The sequence below is a fragment of the Ursus maritimus genome, unplaced genomic scaffold (assembly GCF_017311325.1).
Source record: "Ursus maritimus isolate PB19 unplaced genomic scaffold, ASM1731132v1 scaffold_14, whole genome shotgun sequence".
In the NCBI taxonomy this organism is placed as follows: domain Eukaryota; kingdom Metazoa; phylum Chordata; class Mammalia; order Carnivora; family Ursidae; genus Ursus; species Ursus maritimus.
Window position 1 is genome coordinate 33,016,848 of NW_024423786.1, and position 19,939 is coordinate 33,036,786.

At 47.4% G+C, this 19,939-nt stretch overlaps 2 protein-coding genes across 3 annotated transcripts in view; one reads left to right on the plus strand and one right to left on the minus strand.

The window, feature by feature from the left end:
* The first annotated feature begins 1,642 nt into the window (after positions 1–1,642).
* The window catches only part of ARHGEF3 (Rho guanine nucleotide exchange factor 3), a 296,518-nt gene continuing 278,221 nt past the window's right edge, over positions 1,643–19,939 (plus strand). Inside the window, exon 1 of one of the 2 annotated variants that reach the window (XM_040628659.1) lies at positions 1,643–1,725. The gene's annotated coding sequence lies outside the window, so the exon portion shown is untranslated. The remainder of the gene's footprint in view (positions 1,726–19,939) is intronic. The other variant, XM_040628660.1, reaches the window with a different exon arrangement.
* On the minus strand, positions 4,681–7,717 carry SPATA12 (spermatogenesis associated 12). The gene is given in 3 exon segments (XM_008703628.2): positions 4,681–6,085; positions 6,088–6,212; positions 6,214–7,717. Coding segments are annotated over 3 exon segments (432 nt in total). The 5' UTR covers positions 6,357–7,717; the 3' UTR covers positions 4,681–5,921.

The following is a 19,939-nucleotide window of genomic DNA, read 5'->3' on the forward strand; positions in this document are numbered from 1 at the left end:
GAATACTGTGTAGGGTATGTGTTCCTTGAACAAGAAATGGGTGGGTCACGAGGCACTGGGTTTGGGGTCAAGTAGTCCCCTTCAACTTGTAGAGGAATGAAGTTGCAGCTGTTGAAATGAAAGTTGGTTTGCTCAAGATGCTTAGTTTCTGGCCCAAAAGGCAGGATGCAGGCCAGGAAGAGGCCACCCAGAACTAGGAGGCGTGTGCCTGCAACAAGACACGGGTTGCATGAAGAGTCTGAGCTATGCCAGATCAGTTCTGAACACCTCCTGCTGGTCATGGGGGCCTGGGCCGGGGAGATCTGCAACCCAGAGGCTGCTGTCAGGACAGGGGCCTCCCAAGGAGCCTCAACAGCCCCTGCTCCTGTGAATGTGGGGATGGTGGGGTGGTGGGGGATGGTGGGGTGGTGGTGGGGTGGTTTGCGGGGATGGGGGTGGTGGGGGTTGGAGACTGAAGAGGTCCACTTAGGCTGCTCTTGACTCTTACTGGAGGGTCAGCCTGGCAGGAGCCATAATTCTTGGGCTGATCCTCTTCCCTCCGACCTCAGGGCTGGCTTCACTTTTCCAGGCTTCAGTTTCTTTATCTGGGAAGTGGGCCCGCACAACTACACCTCACGAGGCTGTTGTGAGTGTTAAAAGTAGATCAGACACTTAAAACACACCCCCACGGGTGCCTGCGTGGTTCAGTCGGATTAGGATTAGCGTCTGCCTTTGGCTGGGACATGATCTCAGGGTCCTGGGATGGAACCCCAGGTAGGGCTCCCTGCTCGGCGGGAAGTCTGTTTGTCCCTCTCTCTCAAATAAATCAATAAAATCTTTTTAAAAAATGCACACTTGGCACTATGAAAGACACCACCAATGAATTTTCCATTTTCACCATCACGGTTTATACTTTCATAAGAGCCACACAGTGTAGGGCATTCTTTATTTCTGGTTGTATGGGGTCCTGAGGACCGTAGGCGTTTATCTGTTGAATGAATGAATGCAGAAAATAGTTTTATTTGGATTCGCATGTTTATTTCCGCACGATGACCCAGGCCACTGGCGGCCGCTGCTCTTTCAGGCTGGGCGTATGCTCACAAACCCGCGATTCCTGAGGATTTTCTGGGCGCGCGGGGATTCGTGCAGCTCACGTCTCGTCCTCATTTTCACCGCCACCGTCCAGGAAAGCGAGGCTTGGGCGAGACCCGACGCGCTGCAGGTCAGCCTAGGGCGGGGCGGGGCTCCACGCACAGGCTTCGGCCCTCGCGGGCTAGGGCAGTCCCTGCGTCGCCAGTCCCCTCCTGCTCCGATACTTGTCCCGCGAGCCTACCCCCGAGGGTTCGCAGCGCCTTCTCCGCGGCGAGAGCGGGGGCCGGGCTGAGCACCCCTTCCCCGGCCGGGTAAATTCTCTCCGCCAGAGTACGGATTGGGTAATAGGGGGATGCCCCGCGGCCCGGATCCTCTCCTCTGCGCTCCCTTCCTAGTCTTCCCAGGGACCCCGGCGGGGCGTGCGGAGGGGGAGTGCCCAGCAGCGGCCGGGCGTGACTGCGTCCGGGTCTCGCGCCACCCGGCTCAGGCGCCAGCGGGGGTCCCCCGCCCGCCTCACGCCCACGTGGCCGGCCCGGCCTCCCCGCCCCCGGCCCCGCCCCGCCCCGGGGAGCCGCCCCCGCAGCAGCCGCAGCCACGGCCGTAGCCGCGGTGCGCTCTCCAGCAGGCCGGGCCGAGCCAGCGCCGAGCGCCGAGGTGAGTGAGGGAGGCTGGCCGGGAAACCCGCCCCTCCACTAGACCCTCCCCGGCTGGACGCCCCCGCTAGACGCCCTGGGGCCCGGCACTTTCCGGGGCTGGCTTCTCCCCTGCCTTAACCTATTACCCGGAGCAGGACCCCTACCCCCCACCTCCGCGTCGCCCCCTCCCGTCCCGGTGCCCAAAGCGGGCTCTGCGCGTTCTCCGGCCCCGGGCATTTGGAGCGTACTTGGGCGCCTCGGCGCGAGCAGGTGGGCAGTGCCACCACCACCCCGGACCAGCCGCCGCTCGCGCCGGAGACCCTGACTTTGGTCCCTGGGAGCTCTTAAGCGAAAGTTCCCGGAGCCACTTCCGGGGAGGGAGGCGCCACCTGTCCTCTCCCTCGGTGTCTTCCCCAGCCTCGGTGGGGCGCCCACAGGTCAGCGTCGCGTCGGGCGCTGTTGGTAGTGGCTCGCAGGGCTGCCGGTCACTTCGCTGCGAGGAACCGGGCTTTGAGCGCGCAGGGCGGCGGCCGTGGTTCCGGGCCCGCCCGGGGCCCTTGTGCCGGCGGCTGCATCTTTTCAATTGCGCGGCTAGAGGATCTTGAGATAGAGGCGAGGGAGGCGGACCCCAGGGGGTTAGGGTGAATCTCGGTGCCTCAAAGCCAGAGACCGGTGAGCATTTTCTGAGTGTGGAAGTTGACCGAGCGGGGTGCAAATGGGTTCCTTTGGGCTTTGCCACGGGGAAGAGCTGCGCTTGCAGTCAGCCTCACCGTGGACTTGAACGTTGCTGAAACAGAGCAACTTGTTCCTGGAGGACCCTTTCTCCATTTAATGCCTGAACCAGGCTTGCTTCCAGCACTGGGCAGAGATGTGAGAACTGCCAAACGGTAGTTGTCCTGGACGCGCTGGCAGAAACTTATTTTAAAGCATTTCATGCTCAACACAAGGTTGGGGTGTGGAAGAGGAGAGCTTTTCTATGAATTTGTCTTAGCTGTCTAGTTTCAGGCAAGTTACTTCACCCATCTATGCCTCAGTTTTCTCCTCTGTAGAATGGGGGTGATAATAGTACAAATCCTAAAGGGTCGTGTAAGGTTAAAGTTCTTAAAATTGTGCCCGATACAGGGTAAGTTCTACTTATGTTAGTTGCTCTTGTTATTATTATGGCTGACATCTGTCTAACAGGGCATCTGCATGGCTAGCTCCCCAATGAGGTGGGTATTAGAAGACTCTTGCTCCTCCTTTTGCTAAGAACCCGAATTATTCACACAGTGGTCAGCACTGAAACAGGTGGGCTTGGCAGTAATGTTTCCTATGGTTAGGCAGCCTTTGCAAAATGTATCTCAGAATATAAGATTAGAGATGACCTTTGTCAAGGACATTGCTGGGAAATGGGGTCTCAGACCTTCTCTGGAAGCTCTGGGGTATGACTGGATATTTGCCTCACTGAGGGGGAATTCCTCACTTGAATTCCTTCAGGCCTTGGGCCCCCTGATAGGCTGACACTGTCTCATTTCTGTGAGCGTGGGAGTGTAGTTAGGGGCCCAAAGTCCTGATCTTGTCCCCTCCTGTCACTAACCTCCAGGAGATTGTCCCCTCCATCAGTGGAGCCTGCACCAGTGTAGCTTCTTTCTTTTGGTGTTACTACCACAGGCAGGAGTTCTGAAACTCCAGGAAGCTCCTGAAATATATATGAGATTGGAAGTGTGGATGAGATATGCTTGGAGCATAGGTGGGTATTTTTCCAGAGTTCCCTTTTCATCATATTCTGCAGAGGGCCTGCGTGCCACAAAAGGGAACTCTGAACTGCTGGTGGGGAGATTCTTACCCCTTGTACAGGAGCAGGCCCAAGTTCCTATGGCGTTAAGATGCCAACATTACCTCTGTTGCCCAGAGGTGGAAGTGCACACATGCTGCTTTGTGCCCTTGCTCAGGGCACACCTTCCAGTGGAAAATTCAGGTCTGCCTTAACTTGAGAGAATCTGATCAAGAAGTCACTTGGGGAAAGGAGAAGGCAAGCTGAGGGAGTAGGGACTCTTGGCCTGTGGTGGGGCCATGAGGATGGGATGCAGTTCATGAAAATTTGAGCTCAGATTGTCAGGAGACTCCTCAGAGTCTTTGCACATGCTCTTCCTTCTGCTGAGCATACATTTCTGCCACTTCTTCTCAGGTCTGGCATGATCTTTCCCTTTAGCTTGGATGTCTCTTCTGTAGGAAAGATTCTCCTGACCACTCTGTCCAAAGCAGCCCCTCCCCCTATCGGTACCTGGCACACTCTCCTATTGTGGTTTATCCATGGAGCTTACCTGAGATGGCCATACTCGTCTGTCTGTTTATGGGTTTATTGTCTGCATCCACCCAGGAGAATGTAGACTTCAAGAGGGTAGAGATGTTGCCCTCTTTACCACTGAACTCTGGCCCCTTGCACACAGTAGTTCCTCAATAAATGTCCCTTAGTGACAGAATGAATGAGCATCCGCTGAGTGAAGTGTGGTGAGGCTGAAGAACTTTTTTTTCTCCGTAGTAAGTTCTACGCCCGACTCACAAGCCTGAGATGAAGAGTCGCATGCTGTACTGACTGAGCCAGCCAGGTGCCCTGGCCCTAGATATATTAAACAAAATTAATCCTTGGATACATTATCTTAATGGTTTGTGCAAATATCGTCTGATTCAGATCACTTTACACAGGTTGAACAGGTTGAAACTTGAGTGAAAATGAAATGCTTTTATATACGATTCTGATTAATTGAGTCAGTTCACGGTGCTGTGTGGGAGATCGCCAGTGCGGTGGGTGGAGTCGGGTCTGCTCTGGAGAGGTTTGGAGATAAGCTTTGCCTTTTTCCTCACTTGAGTGAACATTGTTGATTCGGTTACGAAAATGGGTATACTTTTTCTTAAAAAAAAAAAAAAAGAAGACTGTAGTTCTTTGGAGTCGTATCTCCACGTGTGCCTTCGCCCCTTAGCTCAGCTCATTTCCTCCATTTATTCAAGAATCACTTATGGAGAGAGGGCTCTGACAGTGGCTGCAGAGAAGTCAGGAAGACTGGCCGTGTTTGTGGCGTTTACATCCCCGTAGCAGAGATGGGTAATCGACAACTAGATCTGTAATGTGATATCGGGGAGTGTGGTCAGTGTAATGAGGAAGATGAAGCTGGGGAGGGGGATCCTGAGTGACTGCAATGGAGGCAGGATTGGTTTAGGTCAGGGATGGCTTCTCTGAGGAAACAGCATTCGAGCAGAAACCTAGATGAGTGAGGGATGAGGGTATCCGAGGGAAGACGGATCCATGCATGTGGACCCCAAGGTTGTGGTTGAATTCCTGGTTTGGCCAGTCGGCTCTTGAGCCCTGGACGTGGTCTGTTTCACTGGGGAAGGGGGAGGGAAAATGAGGCAGCGTGGGCAGAACCTCTCTCACCACCTCCTCAGATGCTAGCATGTGGCTGGAGTAAGATCTCGGCACTGTGTGTTCTCATGGTTGACCAGAAGGCTTGTGCCTTTCTTTCCAGAGGGACCTGGAGTGATGAAACTGCCACCCAGGCAAAGAGTAGAAGCCTCGGGGGTACTGCTGGAAGCATAACCCTACACATAGCAAGACTTGCTTCACCTCACCTGCCCTGGCCATGGGCCCCCTCCTCTTTTGTGTCATTTGGTTACAAGCACCTCATCACCGAGAGGGAACCACCTAGAGGGAAAGTAGTTACTTAGTGAAGCTTTGATGGAAAAAACTCAAGTGACGAAAATGTATAGGATCGTGGACCAGGAGATGCATGCTTCCCATTCTCTCCATTGAGGGGTTGATTGGTTGATCGTTTGACGTTACTTAACAAAGCATAAAGGAGGTATGACAGGGAGGCTTCTTGGAAAAAGTGACATCTAAGAAAAGAAAGGGATAGCTATAAGTCACTTCTGTTAGAGGGTGGGCGAGATGGAAGGAAGAAAGAACAGCATGTGCAAAGGTCCAGCTCTCAAATGATGCCAGATTCTCATCGGTTATAGCAGTGTGTGTGTGTGTGTGTGTGTGTAAGAGAGAGAGAGAGGGAGTGTGTGTTTGTGTGTGAGAGTGTGTGTGTGCGCGTGTGCATGCACGTGTCCATGTGTGCCCATGTATTGGAGTAGTCTGGAAAAGGAACTGATGTAGCAGCCCTCGGTAGGTGCCAGTTGATCTGAATGGCTGTGCCTTGTGCTACGGAGCTCTGCACTGACATCCTCATGTAGCATCTAGAACTGTCCTATGGCACAGGCCCTCTCACTACCCCCATTTTCCTGACCAAGAAAAGTGAGTGGGAAGTGGTGAATCACTTGCCAACTGTGTCTTTCCGGAGTTCTGTTCAGTTGTGTCAGGGAAGGTAGAGGGGAGAGGGATCTTCCCAGAAGATCGATTCAGTGATGTCAGGAGAGCTGGGTGCTTTTAAATGTCTCCGACAGGCCCCGCTTTGGTGTAGAGCCCCTGCGAATGTCCGCTCCGGGAGGACAGAGGCTGCTCCCCACCGACTGCTCAGTCCCTGGCACGGTGAGGATTTGTTGGGGGTTAAGTGGATGCTCCAGGGTCTCTGGTGGCCACGGAACAAGGCTGGAGGAGGCCATCGCCTTCTTTCCCAAGGTGTCTCCTGACTTTTCCAAGGTGGACCCGTGAGTCAGGGCAGAGCTGGACATGGGGCCCAAGTCAAATCAAATGCTCCAAGAAGAGAGGCTGGGGACCTTGGCCAGCGTTGAAGGACAAAGCAGATTGGTGCCTTGCCTGGCTCATCTACCTAAGACCAAACTAGTTATTGAACAGCTCAAGTTAGTTATTTGTCCCAACAGCCCCCCCTCTACTTCCGGCCAGCATATGATAACTTTATGGGTCAGGATTTGCTGCTCCTGGTGATAGACCCCCGAGCCCTAAATTCATCTTCGATTCTGAGCTCAATATTTTCCTGGAAGCTGGGCTGGTGAGCTAGTGTGGTGGCTGGCTTTAAGGCAAACTGATATGTCTGGAGGCGGTAGAAGGGGTGCTTGGGGTCCTGTGTTCCAGTCTCGGCTCCAGCATTGAGTTACTAGTGGAGTGACCTTGGGCAAAGTGCCTGACCTCTTCAAGCCTCAGTGTCCGTATCTTGCGTGGCGACAGTGCTTAACTGGACCTTATGGGTTTGCTGTAGAGATGAATGTGTGGAGTGTGTATCCCTGTCACAGCCCCTGTGCAGGAAGGGCTGGCTGTGGTCTTTATCTGGTGACCTAAAACGGACACAGGTCACTCTGTCACTGCATCGCGCTCAGAAAGGTTTGCTCAAACACACTGGGAGTTCTTTATTCGCGTTTGGAGACTTCACCAGGGGCGGGTGCTGTGCTTTTTGGAGACAATTGCATTCGGAGCCAAATCTGGATAATGGAATCGAGGGCAAGTGTATTGTGAGAAGGATGCCAGGTGTGAAATGGCATGAGACTCTCTGCCCACTGTGGTTCACCCTCCTGTGCCATGGCCTCTCCCAGGCCTCCCCTGCTACAATGGTGGCCTCTCTGTACCCGTGGCCCTCAGACCCTGGCTGCTTCAGTGGACTGTTCTGGTTCATCTTCCCCACACCAGACCCCGGGTCCCCTGCTGGACCCTCCAGTGGAGCTGAACCCAACAGCCCCCCAAGTACCCCAGAGGCTTTTCCACCTTCGCAGCGTTGTGCCTGCTGTTCCTACTACTTGGAACGCTCTTTCGCTCCTTGCAGAACCTCCCACACTCCCCAACTCCACTGGCCTCTTCCCTCTTTCCTTCCCTTTTGCCTAGAAAAAGAAATGCTCCTTTGCCCAAGAAACCTGCTTATATTCTTCACGTACACAAATGCAAACAAATCAGAAATTGTGGAGTAAAAACTGAACTTCCACCTCCCGCATCCCTGGCTTGCTTCCAGAGAGAACATTTATGATCAGTTAACTGTATCTTTCTGTTATGTTTTGATGTACAGGTGTGTGTACCTGTGACTGTCTTTAAAAACCAACAGAATGGGCTCATTTTTAAAAAGATTTTGTTTATTTGAGAGAGAGAGAGAGAGAGAGAGAGGGAGGAGGACCGGGGGGAGGGAGAAGGAGATCATCTCCAGCAGACTCTGTGCTGAATGTGGAGCCCCCTGCAGGGCTCGATCTCACGACCCTGAGATCATGACCTAAGCCAAAGCCAAGAGTCAGACGCCCAACCAACTGAGCCACCCAGGCACCTCTAACCGGCTCAGTTTGTATGTATTGTTCTCCAATGAATTTTTCCTCATTTAGCCCGATGTCCAGGGGTGCTTTCTCAGTCTATGCGCATCTCCCCTCTTTTTACACCCTCACCTCTCCCAAGGGAGGAGAGTACAAGTTTGTGTGGATGTATATTTTCAGTTCTCTCGGGTATATACCTACAGAGGGATTGCAGGTCGTACGGTGACTCTATACTTAACATTTTGAAGAACTGCCACACTGTTTCCAAAGTGGCAGTGCCACGTTGCAATCCCACCAGTAGTGTTTGAGAGTTTCAGTGATGCCACATCCTCACCAATGCTTGTTACTGGCCATCTTTTTATTATTGCTGTCCTAATGCGTGTGAAGCAGTAGCTTCTCGTGGTTTTGATTTTCATTTCCCTATGGCAGTGGTGTTGAACGTCTTTTTTTTTTTTAACATAATTTTTTTTAGTGCAGTTTTAGTTTTAGTTTTTCTTTTAATAATGAAATTGAGAAAGTACAGAGATTTCGTTTATACTTTCTGCTCCCACACATGCACAGCATCCCCCATTATCAGCATCACTCACCGGAATGGTACGTTGGGTACCAAGGATGAACCTACACGGACACATCGCGATCATCGGAGGCCCCTAGATTGCCTGAGGGTTCACTTCTGCTGTTGTGCCTTCAGTGGGTTTGAACAAATGTATAATGAGAGTTATACACACAATTGTAATATCATACAGAGTAGTTTCACCGCCCTGGGAATCCTCTGTGCCCTACCGATTCATCTCCGCCCTCTTGTCCCCTGCAACCACCATCTTTTTACTGTCTCCATAGTTTTGCCTTTTCCAGAATGTCATATAGTTAGGATCATACGGTACGTAGCAGTTGGTGTCTTTCACTTAGTAACATGCATTTGAAGTTCCTCTGTGTCTTTTCACAGCTTGATAGCTCTTTTTTTTTTTAAAGGTTTTATTTATTTATTTGTCAGAGAGAGGGCACAAGCAGAGGGAGGAGCAGAGGGAGAAGCAGACTCCCCGCTGAGCAAGGAGCCCGATGCGGGACTCGATTCCAGGACCCCGGGATCATGACCTGAGCCGAAGGCAGATGCTTAACTGACTGAGCCACCCAGGCACCCCATAGCTCATTTCTTTTTAGTGCTGAGTAGTATTTGATTGTCTGGAGGTACCACAGTTTACCCAGTCACCTACTAAAGAACATTTCGGATGCTTCTAAGTTCTGGCAGTTACAAATAAAGCTGCTATAAACATCCATGTACAGGTTTTTGTGTGGACATAAGTTTTCATTTACTTAGGGTTAATACCAGGGAGTGTGATTGCTGGATTGTATGGTAAGAGTATGTTTAGTTTTGTGAGAAACCCATCAACCTGTCTTTCAAAGTGGCTGTACCATTTTGTATTCCCACCAGCAACAAATGAGAGAGTTTCTGTTGCTTTTTACATCCTTTGCTAGCGTTTGGTATGGTCAGTGTTATGGATTTTGGCCACTCTAATAGGCATGAGGTGGTATCCTATTGCTTTAATTTGCATTTCTCTGTTGACATATGATGTGGAGAATCTTTTCATATGTTTGCTTGTCATCTATATATCTTGTCCGGTGAAGTGTCTGTTAAGGTCTTTCCCATTTCCAATTCAGGTTGTTTACTTATTGTTGAGTTTTAAGAGCTCTTTATATGTTTTGGATAGCAGTTCTTTATCAAATGTATCTTTTGCAAGTATTTTTTTTTTTTCTAGTCTCTGGTTCGTCTTCTAATTCTCTTAGAATTATCTATTACAGAGCAGAAGTTTTCAATTGTAGTGAAGTCCAGCTTATCAATTATTTCTTTCATAGATTGTGGGTTTGGTGTTATATCTAAAACGGCATCACCATACCCAAGGTTATCTAGGTTTTTTCCTATGTTATCTTCTAGGGGTTTTATTGTTTTGCATTTTATATTTATATATATTTGCAAAATATATTTATATTTTGAGATAATTTTTGTGATGAGTGTCAGGTCTGTGTTTAGATTCCTTATTTTGCATGTGGATGTCCAGTTGTTCCAGCCATTTGTTGATAAGATTGTCTTTGCTCCATTGTTTTGCCTTTGCTCCTTTGTCAGAGATCAGTTGATTGTATTCATGGGCGTCCATTTCTGGGCTCTCTGTTTTTTTTCCATTGATCTGTTTGTCTCTTATTTTGCTAATACCACACTGTCTTGATTATTGTAGCTTTGTAATAAGTCTTTTTTTTTTTTTAAGATTTTATTTATTTATTTGACAGAGTGAGAGAGCACAAGCAGGGGGAGCAGTAGAAGGAGGGGGAGAAGCAGGCTCCCTGCTGAGCAGGGTGCTCCATCCCAGGACCCTGGGATCATGACCTGAGCCGCAGGCAGACACTTAACCATCTGAGTCACCCAGGCACCCCTGCTTTGAAATAAGTCTTGAAGTCTGGTAGCAGCAGTCCTCCAACTTTGTTCTTCTTTAATATTGTGTTGGTTGAATATCTTTTCATGTGCTTATTGGCCATTTGTATATCTTCTTTGGAGAAGTATCTTTTCAGATCTTTTGCCAATTTTTAAAAATTGGGTTCTCTTTTTATTATTGATTTGTAAGGAAGGGTTCTTCATATATTCTAGATTCAGTCCCTTATGAGATATATGATTTTCAAATATTTCCTCCTATACTATGTGTTGTATTTTCATTTTCTTGGTTGTATTCTTTGAAGCCCAGGATTTTAAGTGTGATGAAGTCCAATTTATCTATTTTTTTTATGTTGCTTGTGCTTTTGGTATCATACTTAAAAAAAAATGTTTGCCTAATCCAAGCTTATGAAGATTTATGCCTCAATTTACTTCTAAGAGTTTTATAGTTTTCGTCCTTAGATTTAGGCCTTTGATCCATTTCGGGTTAATTTTTATATGTGGTGTGAGGTAGAGAGACAAGTTCATTCTTTTGCATGTAGATATCCTGTTGTCCCAGTTCCATTTGTTGAAAAGAATATTCTTCCCATTGAATTCTCTTGACAGCCTTGTTGAAAATCAACTAGCCATAAACATGCATGTTTATTCCTGCCTCTTAATTCTATTGCACTGATCTGTATTTCTATCTTTATGCCATGCTACTGTCTTGATTACTGTAGCTTTGTAGAAACTTCTGAAGTCGAGAAGTGTGAGTCTTCTAACTTTGTCCTTTTTCATGATTTTTTTGGCTGTTCTGGGTCCCCACATGAATTTTAGGATCAGCTTCTCAATTTTTGGCAAAAAAAGTAGCTGAGATTTTAATAGGGGCTGTGTTGAATCAGAAGGTCAGTGGGGAGTTTTGCTAGCTTAACAATAGTAAGTCCAGGTCCTGATGCATCACTTGCTCATTGATTGGCTGACCCTCAGCATTCCATCCTTCACCTTACAAAGACAAAAACCCAGGGACATCAGCGTCTCTTTTCCTTGTTGGAGAAAGTGACAAGTATAGTGTAGTGTCTAATCTAAGTCTGGAGACCTTGGATAAAACATTTAACTCCTGAATGTGCAAAATGGGAGTGCCTCTGGCACGGACTGAGCATAAGGCAGACCTGGCTTCTGTTTATCTGAGGGTATGATGGTGCTCCCTAGACATCCTCCCGTACTTCCCTGCCTCCATGCTTGAGAATCATGGTGAGAACTGCTCCCCCACCCACAGCCCTGTAGGCACCAGGGAGTGGTGGAGGGTATTGAAGTGAGGGCTGCATTTTAACTTGTTTTATCTATTGAGCAGAGGTAGGATTTCATTTAAGGAAGAAGTGCTGCTGCTAACGCAATTTTTGCCTCCTTCCCCCAAACTGGCATCATGGTTTAAAGAATGGAATAAAAATAAGGAAGGAACACTATCCCATATTAGAAGATTAGTTTACACCTGTACCTGCACTTATGCGTTCCAGATGTCATGCTTTGGCGCAAGTCCACAATTGTATTCTTACAGAAGAAGAGATAAAAAGTGAAGCACCTACGTGTGTGTCAACGGGAATCTGGTTTTCCAAACTGAAGGAACAAGCCAGGGAACTACGTTGGGAAATGCAAATCCACTCTACCTCCGTGTGCTCCGCTGGGGCGAGGGGCTCCATTTTAAACAAAATGGTGCTACCGTGTGTGAGAGATAGGAGTTGTTGATCGCCGTTGTTCAAAAAAAAAAAAAAAAAAAGCAATTTAAAAAAGTATTAATTTGGGCAGAGTTTCTAGTTTGTGTCTAGAGGGGAAAAATTGATATGCAATGGAAATTATTTTGACATCTTCAAAACCCAAGTTCCCGTGGTTTAGCAGGTTCCCTTCACCCAGTCTGTTAGATCCAGCAGTTCATAGGGATTTTATTTCCATTCTTTAGTGAGAGGGGTGTGTGCATGGACGTGCACATGGGAAGTTAGGGGAAAAACACAATGATATAACCCAGGCCCAGAACAAGGAAGCATGTTACGGAGCTGAAGTTCCAGTCTCAGAAGACCGAGCTTAGCTGCCCTTGTGTAACCTCTTTCTATGACACATCGCCCAAGGCAGTGCAGGGGATGGTTTCTCCCAGCATGGCTTTCATTTTACAAAAGTCCGGTGCAGTCTTGCAAACTCAAGTGGTTTTCTCAACAGATCACTCACATTTCATACGTCCTGGGCTGGGCAGGGCCTCACTAATCCTTGGCCAGCATTGTGAGTCAGAAAATGTTTAAATGACTGCCGAGGCCTTTGAGGAGAGAGAGTTGGCAAGTGAATTTGGGGAGGTGGAGTGACTCCGACACAGCACTGCGGTGTATGAGTGGCAGAGCTGATAGGAGGGCGAGCAACTCTGTTTTATTACACTAATAAAGTTATATTATCTTTCCGAATGAGATAATAATGATGATGCTACTAAATGCTATTGAGTACTTGCTATACGGTGGAGTCCGGCCTGTCCCGCCTGTGTTTGACTGTGACCCACTGTAGGAAATAAATCTAGATATCATCACCTGGTGTGTCCGTGTGTATGAGTTCAGGTGTGTGTGCACGCACGTGCATATCCGAAATGAAAGTTTGCTGAGACAATACTTACCTTATGTATCTTTAGTGTTCTCTGATCATTCTTTCCTACATTAGTGAATTTATGCTTTTTTTTTTTTTTAAATGATGGCTGTGAGACCCGCTAGGTTTATTTCACGAATAGGGCAAAACCTACTATTTGAAAAACACTGTGCTAGACAGTTTGCTGTGTGTTTTACATGTACTATTTCATTTAATCCTCACAAAAACCTCAGGGAGGGGGTATTATTATTCCCATTTTTGGATGGGGAAACAAAGGCACAGAGAGGTAACTTGCCCAGGGTCACACTATGAGTGAGTAATAGAGCTGGGATTGAACCCAGAAAAGCTAAGGCCTATTACAAGTTCATGTTGTGAACCCAGGTCATGTACCTGTCTCCTCTAAAATTAGGGAAGAAGGTATAACATACTATCCTTTAAAAACTATATATATTTATTTTTAAAGTAAACTCCACACACAGTGTGGGGCTTGAACTCACGACCCTGAGATCAAGAGTCACATACTACCAACTGAGCCAACCAGGTACCTCTTATTATCCCAATGAGTTGTTGCATATTGAAAAGGTAGCCACAAAATAGATACAAAATTAATACCACTTGTTTGACTTAAAGTTCCATTTAAAAACACATACATCTACCATGATGGCTTTGATCAATACATAGACAGATGTTATTCTTCCTTGGTTTCTGTATTTTGTGGGTTTTTTATTTTTTAAAAAGATTTAGTCACTTATTTTTAGAGAGAGAGAGAGAGACAGTGGGAGGGGCAGAGAGAGAGGGAGAGAGTGAGTCCCAAGCAGACTCCACACTGAGCAGGGAGTCCGACGGGGGGCTTGATCCCACAACCCTGAGATCATGACCTGAGCCGAAACCAAGAGTCAGACACTCAACCAACTGCACCACCCAGGCATCCCATGTAGGTTTTTTCTTTTTATCTTCTTAATCATCTGATGACTTGAAATTTCATGCAAGTACAGATAATAAGGGATAATTTCCGATGGAAAGTCAGTTGTTTTTGGAGGTGTATTAGTCAGGGATCTCCAGAGAAACAAAACCAACAAATTACAACAGGATATGTAATATATAAAATTATGTAATGCTTATTATATAATGTGTACATATATAATATATGAAATGTATGATGTTTAATGATATATGTTATATAATATGTATATTGTACAACAGCATGTATCCTCTCTCCTCTCTCTCTATATATGGAGAGAGAGAGAGAGAGAATATATATGTATATCACATATACCGAGCAAGAGAGGGAGAGAGAGATACATATTTATTTTAAGGAAGTGGCGATCCCCCTATGTGATTGTGGAGGCTTGGCAAGTTTAAAATCTGCAGAGCAGGCTGGCAGGCTAGAGACACAGAGAAGGCAGTTCAAGTCCAAGGGCAGTCTCATGGCAGACTTCCTTCGTGCTAGGAGAGGTCAGTCTTTGTTCTATGAAGGCCTTTGGCTGATTAGATCAGGCCCACCCAAATTATGAAAAGCAATTTGTTTTACTCAAAGTCTACTGATTTAAATGTTAATGTCATCTAAAAAAAAAAAATACCTGCACTTTCACAAAACTTCTAGAATAACGTTTGACCAAATATCTGGGCACTATGGTCTAGACAAGTTAACACAAAAAATTAAGCATAACAGGGAGTAAGATACTGTTTGGAGTTGTTCAGAAGAAAGGAAGAAGGCCGTGGAAAGCTTGAGTGTGATACTGTTACAAATAGGAGGACATTTCAGAAAGAACTCCCCCTCCCATGATTGATTGCCAAATAAGCCCGTCCCTGGTTCCCATGCAGTGAGAGGAGCACAGCATGGGTTGGCAGATGGGAGGGGGTGGCAGGTGCAGATTTTCTTGCTTTGAGTTGAATGGATTTTTCTTACATTTCTCTTTTAGACCAGAGACCTGGGAGTTCATGGCTCCAAGTCAATAGGGCCATTATGTGCAGCCAGCGGGGGCTTGTTCAGTGGGTTTCTCTGTAGGGGCTGTGTGCTGATGTAGCATTTGCAGCTCAGCCTAAACTTGGAGGACTCTGCTCCCTTCTCCTGTGCCACTGTGGGTCACTGGCCGCAGGAACTATCTGGGGCTGTTTGGGTGGGAACTCAGGTCGTCTACGAGAACATGGTAGCCAGACAATATTAAATTTATTATTTTTTTCATTTTCTCTAATTTTAATTCTCTATTTTTATTATTTCCCTATTTTTATTATTTATTTATAATTCACATACCACAAAACCGATTCTTTTGAAGTGTGTGACTTAGTAGTTTTTAGTATATTTGCAAGGTTGGACAGCCATGACAACTATCCAATTCCAAAACGTTTTCATCACCCCGAAATATAGCTTTCATTTTGGAAGTAATTTAAACGTTTGAGAACACTGCCTGCTGGATCATTTCTCCCAACGTAAAAAAAACACCACAATCAAAACCCTCTGTTCACCCTACTTCTCCCTCTAGTTATGCCCCCATTTCTCTTCAGTTTAGAGCAAAACTTCTTGAAAGAATTGTTTGGACTTGCTGACTCTACTTCTTTGCCTCCCTTCCCCTCTCACTTGTTAAAAAAAATTGTGGTAAAATACAGATAACATAAAGCTTACCATCATGACCGTTTTTAAGTGTCCAGTTCTAGTGTTAAGCATATTCACAATGTTACACAACAACCTCTGGAATTTCTTCGTCTTGCGTGATGGAAACTCTGTTCATGTCAACTCTCCATTTCTCCCTCCCCCCAGCTCCCGGTAACCACCACTCTGCTTTCTGTCTCTATGACTTTACCGACTCTAGATACCTCATACGAGTGGCATCAGTGCAAATAAGGCAGTGTTTGTCTTGTGTGTGTGCGTGGCTTATTTTGCCCCACATGATATCTTCAAGGTTCATGTATGTTGTAACAGGTGTCATTATTCCTTTCCTTTTTAAGGCTGAATTATGCTCTGTGGTACATGTATACCATGTTTTGTTTATCCATTCATCTGTTGAAGGACAGTTGGGTTGTCCCTGCCTTTCAGCTTTTGGAATAATGTCTCCTGTGCTCCTGGGAACCCATGATTCCCAGCCAGGTTTGGGTTTCCCTCACAAACATCTCTTGCTGATTGCTATGTTGTTCATCCCAATGGCATATTCTCTGGCCCTACCCCCACCCAGCCTGGCGACCAGCAGTGTTTGACACCGTTGGTCATTTTCTCTTCCTTGAAGCTCTTTCTGTACCTGACTTCCAGGGTACCTTACTCTCCTGGTCCCCTAACCACCTGCCAGTTAACAGCAACTCCATCCTTCTGATTGTTCAGACCCAAAGCCTGGGGTGTCATCTTTGACCCTTGTATCTCTTATCTCCACTCTTAATTTTTTTTTTTTAAGATTATTTATTTATTTATTTGACAGAGAGAGACAGTGAGAGAGGGAACACAAGCAAGGGGAATGGGAGGGGGAGAAGCAGGCTTCCCACCAAGCAGGTAGCCTGATGCGGGGCTCGATCCCAGGACCCTGGGATCATGACCTGAGCCGAAGGCAGACGCTTAACAGCTGAGCCACCCAGGCGCCCCCTTATCCCCACTCTTATCAGAAAATCCCACTGTGCATACTTTCAAAATATACCCAGAATGTGGCCAGTGTTCACCCATTGTCCAAGCTACACCCCCCTCTCATCTGAGTGACTATGGCGATCTCTTTGCTGGTCTCCCAGCCTCTGTCCTTACCTCCTTCCAGCTTGTTCTCAGTTCACAGCTAGAGGGACCCTTAGTGGGCAGATTACCATTCCTTTGCTCAAAACCCTCGAAGGGCTCCCATCTTAACAGCAGAAACTAATGTCCTCACAGTGGCCTACAGGACCCCCACAATCTGGCCGTGTTTCTTCTATTACCCCTTCCTTACTTTGCTCTTCCCCTCATTACCCCAGCCGGTCATCCTAGCCTCAATGCTCTCCTCTAATTGGACACCCCAGGACCTTTGCGCTTCCTGTTCCCTCTGCCGGGGATTTCTCTTCTCCTGACGTTGACATAATTTGGCCCTTCACTCCTTCAGCCTTTACTCAGATATCACCTTCCCTAACTGTCATGTCTAAACTACTGTCATTCTCCCCAATAACCCCCTCTCCCTTCCTTGATTTATTTTTGTCTCCTTACTCCTATCACTATCCCGCTTAGGGGATATTTTGCTTACTTATCTTGATTTTTGTCTGCTTCCCTCACTGGAATGTAAATTCCACGAGGACAGGGTTTCTTTCTGTTTTCTTCCCTGCCGTATCCCCAGCACCTCACCTGGCACCAAGTAGATACTCAGTAAATATTTATTGAACCAATAAATGAAAATCGGGAAAATAGAGATAAAAAGTCATTTATGATTCTTCTATTATGATACAACTCTTGCCTGTATTTTTTCTTGCATGAATTGTTCATATAAGTAAGTATATGTGTGTGTCTGTCTCCTGTCTTTTCCCACCGGGAATTCCTGTACAAACTTCTCCTTCTTCTTCTTCTTCTTTTTTTTTTTTTTAAGTTGCTAGGTAATCTTTAGGATTATTGCTTGTTAAACAGCTACAGAATGTTTCACTGAGTGGATGTATTTTATTTATTTAACCTTGTTTTGTTCAGTACTATTGGGCAGCTTCCAATCTGTTGCTATTGTAGATGACACCACAATGAACGTCTGTGTTGGGCGTTTGCCAAGCCTCCCTCCCTCTCCTTTGGAAGGAGTCTCCGTTCTCCTGAGCCTGGCTGGGGGCCATGGCCCAGGCTGGGCCCATCATGGTCTCCACCACCGACTGTGGTGACTGGCTTAGGGCCACATATAGGACCGGCCTGGCCAGGCCATGGGCTTCTCCCAGCTCACTCTAACTTGCTCAGAAGCGACAGAGAAGATTCTCAGAAGTACCCAGGTCCAGAGCAGTAAGGATAGGGCCCCAGAGTTGACGTGGTGACAGCGTGAGGGAAGGGTTGCTTGGGCACATTATCTTTGGATCCAGTCACTTGACTGAGCTGTTCCAGTCTCCTTCCAACGAATCTCCCTTTTCACCAGTCTAGATGGAGTTGGATTTCTCACTGCAAGGAGAGAGTCTAGACTAATTCAACCAGTGGAGTATCTCCCCCATTCCCTTTTTCAGTGGATCTTAGGCCAGAACAAGGACAGATGTTACAGACCTAAGTAAGGCATCGTTCAAGGCAGAAAAGGCATGTGGGCAGAGCAGCTCCATTTCTTTGTCATGACTGGAGAAACAGTGTAAAACTGTCATCTGTCTGGGTTCCGATGCTGGTACTGCCATCGGACAGGGGTAACCTCAGTTTCCTTGTCTGTAAAATGAGGATGAAAATAATCACACCCCACCTCAGGGAATTGTTTAGGGAGAAGGACTCAAACAGGTGCTTTGCACACCCCGTATTCATAGCATTATTCACAGTAGCTAAAAAGTGGAAACCGCCCCAGGTGTCTGTTGACAGAGGACTGGATAGACAGAATGTGGTGATTACGTACAATGGAGTATTACTAGCCATAGAAAGGGAGTTCTGACACCTGCTACAACAGGAGTGAAACTCGAACACATGCTGAGTGAAATAAGCCAGACACAAAAGAACAGATACTGTACGATTCCACTTACAAGAGATTCCTCGAATGACAGATTCTTGGAGACAGAAAATAGACCAAAGGTTACCAGGGCCAGGGGAGGGGAGAATGGGGAGCTGTTGTTCAGTGGGTGCAGAGCTTCTGCTTGGGATGATGAAAAAGTTTTGGCGGCAGATAGTGGTGATGGTTATTGTGAATGCGCTGAATGCCACTGAACTGTACACTTAAAAATGGCTAAAATGGTCAATTTTATGTTATGTATATTTTCCTATAATAAATTCAAAAAAGTGACGGAGGAGTTAGAGGGTATGAGATGGGTGTGAATATCACAGTGAGTCTCCTGGACTTTTTCTTCACAGGTTGAAGTTAAATCAAAATGGAGCACACAGCAAAAAAAAAACCAGCCACAGACCAAAAAGAGATGGTGGTGGTGAGGGGGTGGATAAACTACCCACAAGAGCCCAGAGGGTCCCTCTGAGATCTGCTGCTGCAGGCGGGGGTGTGGCCTGGCAGGAGCAGGTCACCCAGCCAGCCTGTGCACATGGAGTGTTCTTAGTGACTGCGGGCAGGCCAGCCCGGTCCCCGGGTCAGATGGGCCCAGGCCAGGACTGGAGCCCTTCTGAGTCACAGCTCAACCCCCAGAGAACAAAGGGATGTGGCAGGGAGCAGCTGGGCTGTGACTCAGAGGTCACCACTGCCCTGAGCCTCCTCCGGGTGCATGCCCTCCTGCAACTCCTTGATTCGGCTTCCCCCGGCGGGAGTGGAGGCAGGTGTACCCACTTCCCGTGCAGGCCAGTGGGAAGGCTCCCCAGCAGAAGCTAGAAGTTGTCCAGAGTAGTTTTGCAGCTCCTTTTGGGAAACACAAATCGCAGCAGCTGCACTGATGGAGCACTTGGTGTGTACCCGCCTGGCTCAGGGCTCTGCACACTTTGTCTCCTTTACGCCTCGGCCTCATCCCATCAGCTAGTCCTGTTGGCGCCGCTTGACAGAAGAGGCAGTGGGCTAATGGGGTGAAGCAGCTTGCCTAAGTTACCCCCGTCAGGCCGCAAAGGGCAGAGATTCAGGAGCCTGCGCTTGCAAGCGTGCCAGTACACATGTGCACACGTGCGCACACACACACACACACACGCATGCACACACACTCATGGAAGGTTAGACTCCTACATGTGGGCTATCTCTAGGTCATAAGTCTAGTGAGAGAATTTTCATAATTTTTCCTTGTGCTTATGAAAAAAGAATACAGAGAATGTATTTTACAACAAAAAGGACATGGGAAACAATTGCCTTCTAGCATTTCAGGTCATTCTTACGGGTACCTTTGGGACGGAGAAAAGTAGATGATGTGAAGCCCTCACTGGGTACTGAGTGCCACTCACGGAGCCAGACTGGGACTATCGCAGTCACGACAGGTGTGTCCAGAGTTTGTAACACTGCATCGGCACTTCAAGAAGACCAGGCTCATTGGGAACAAG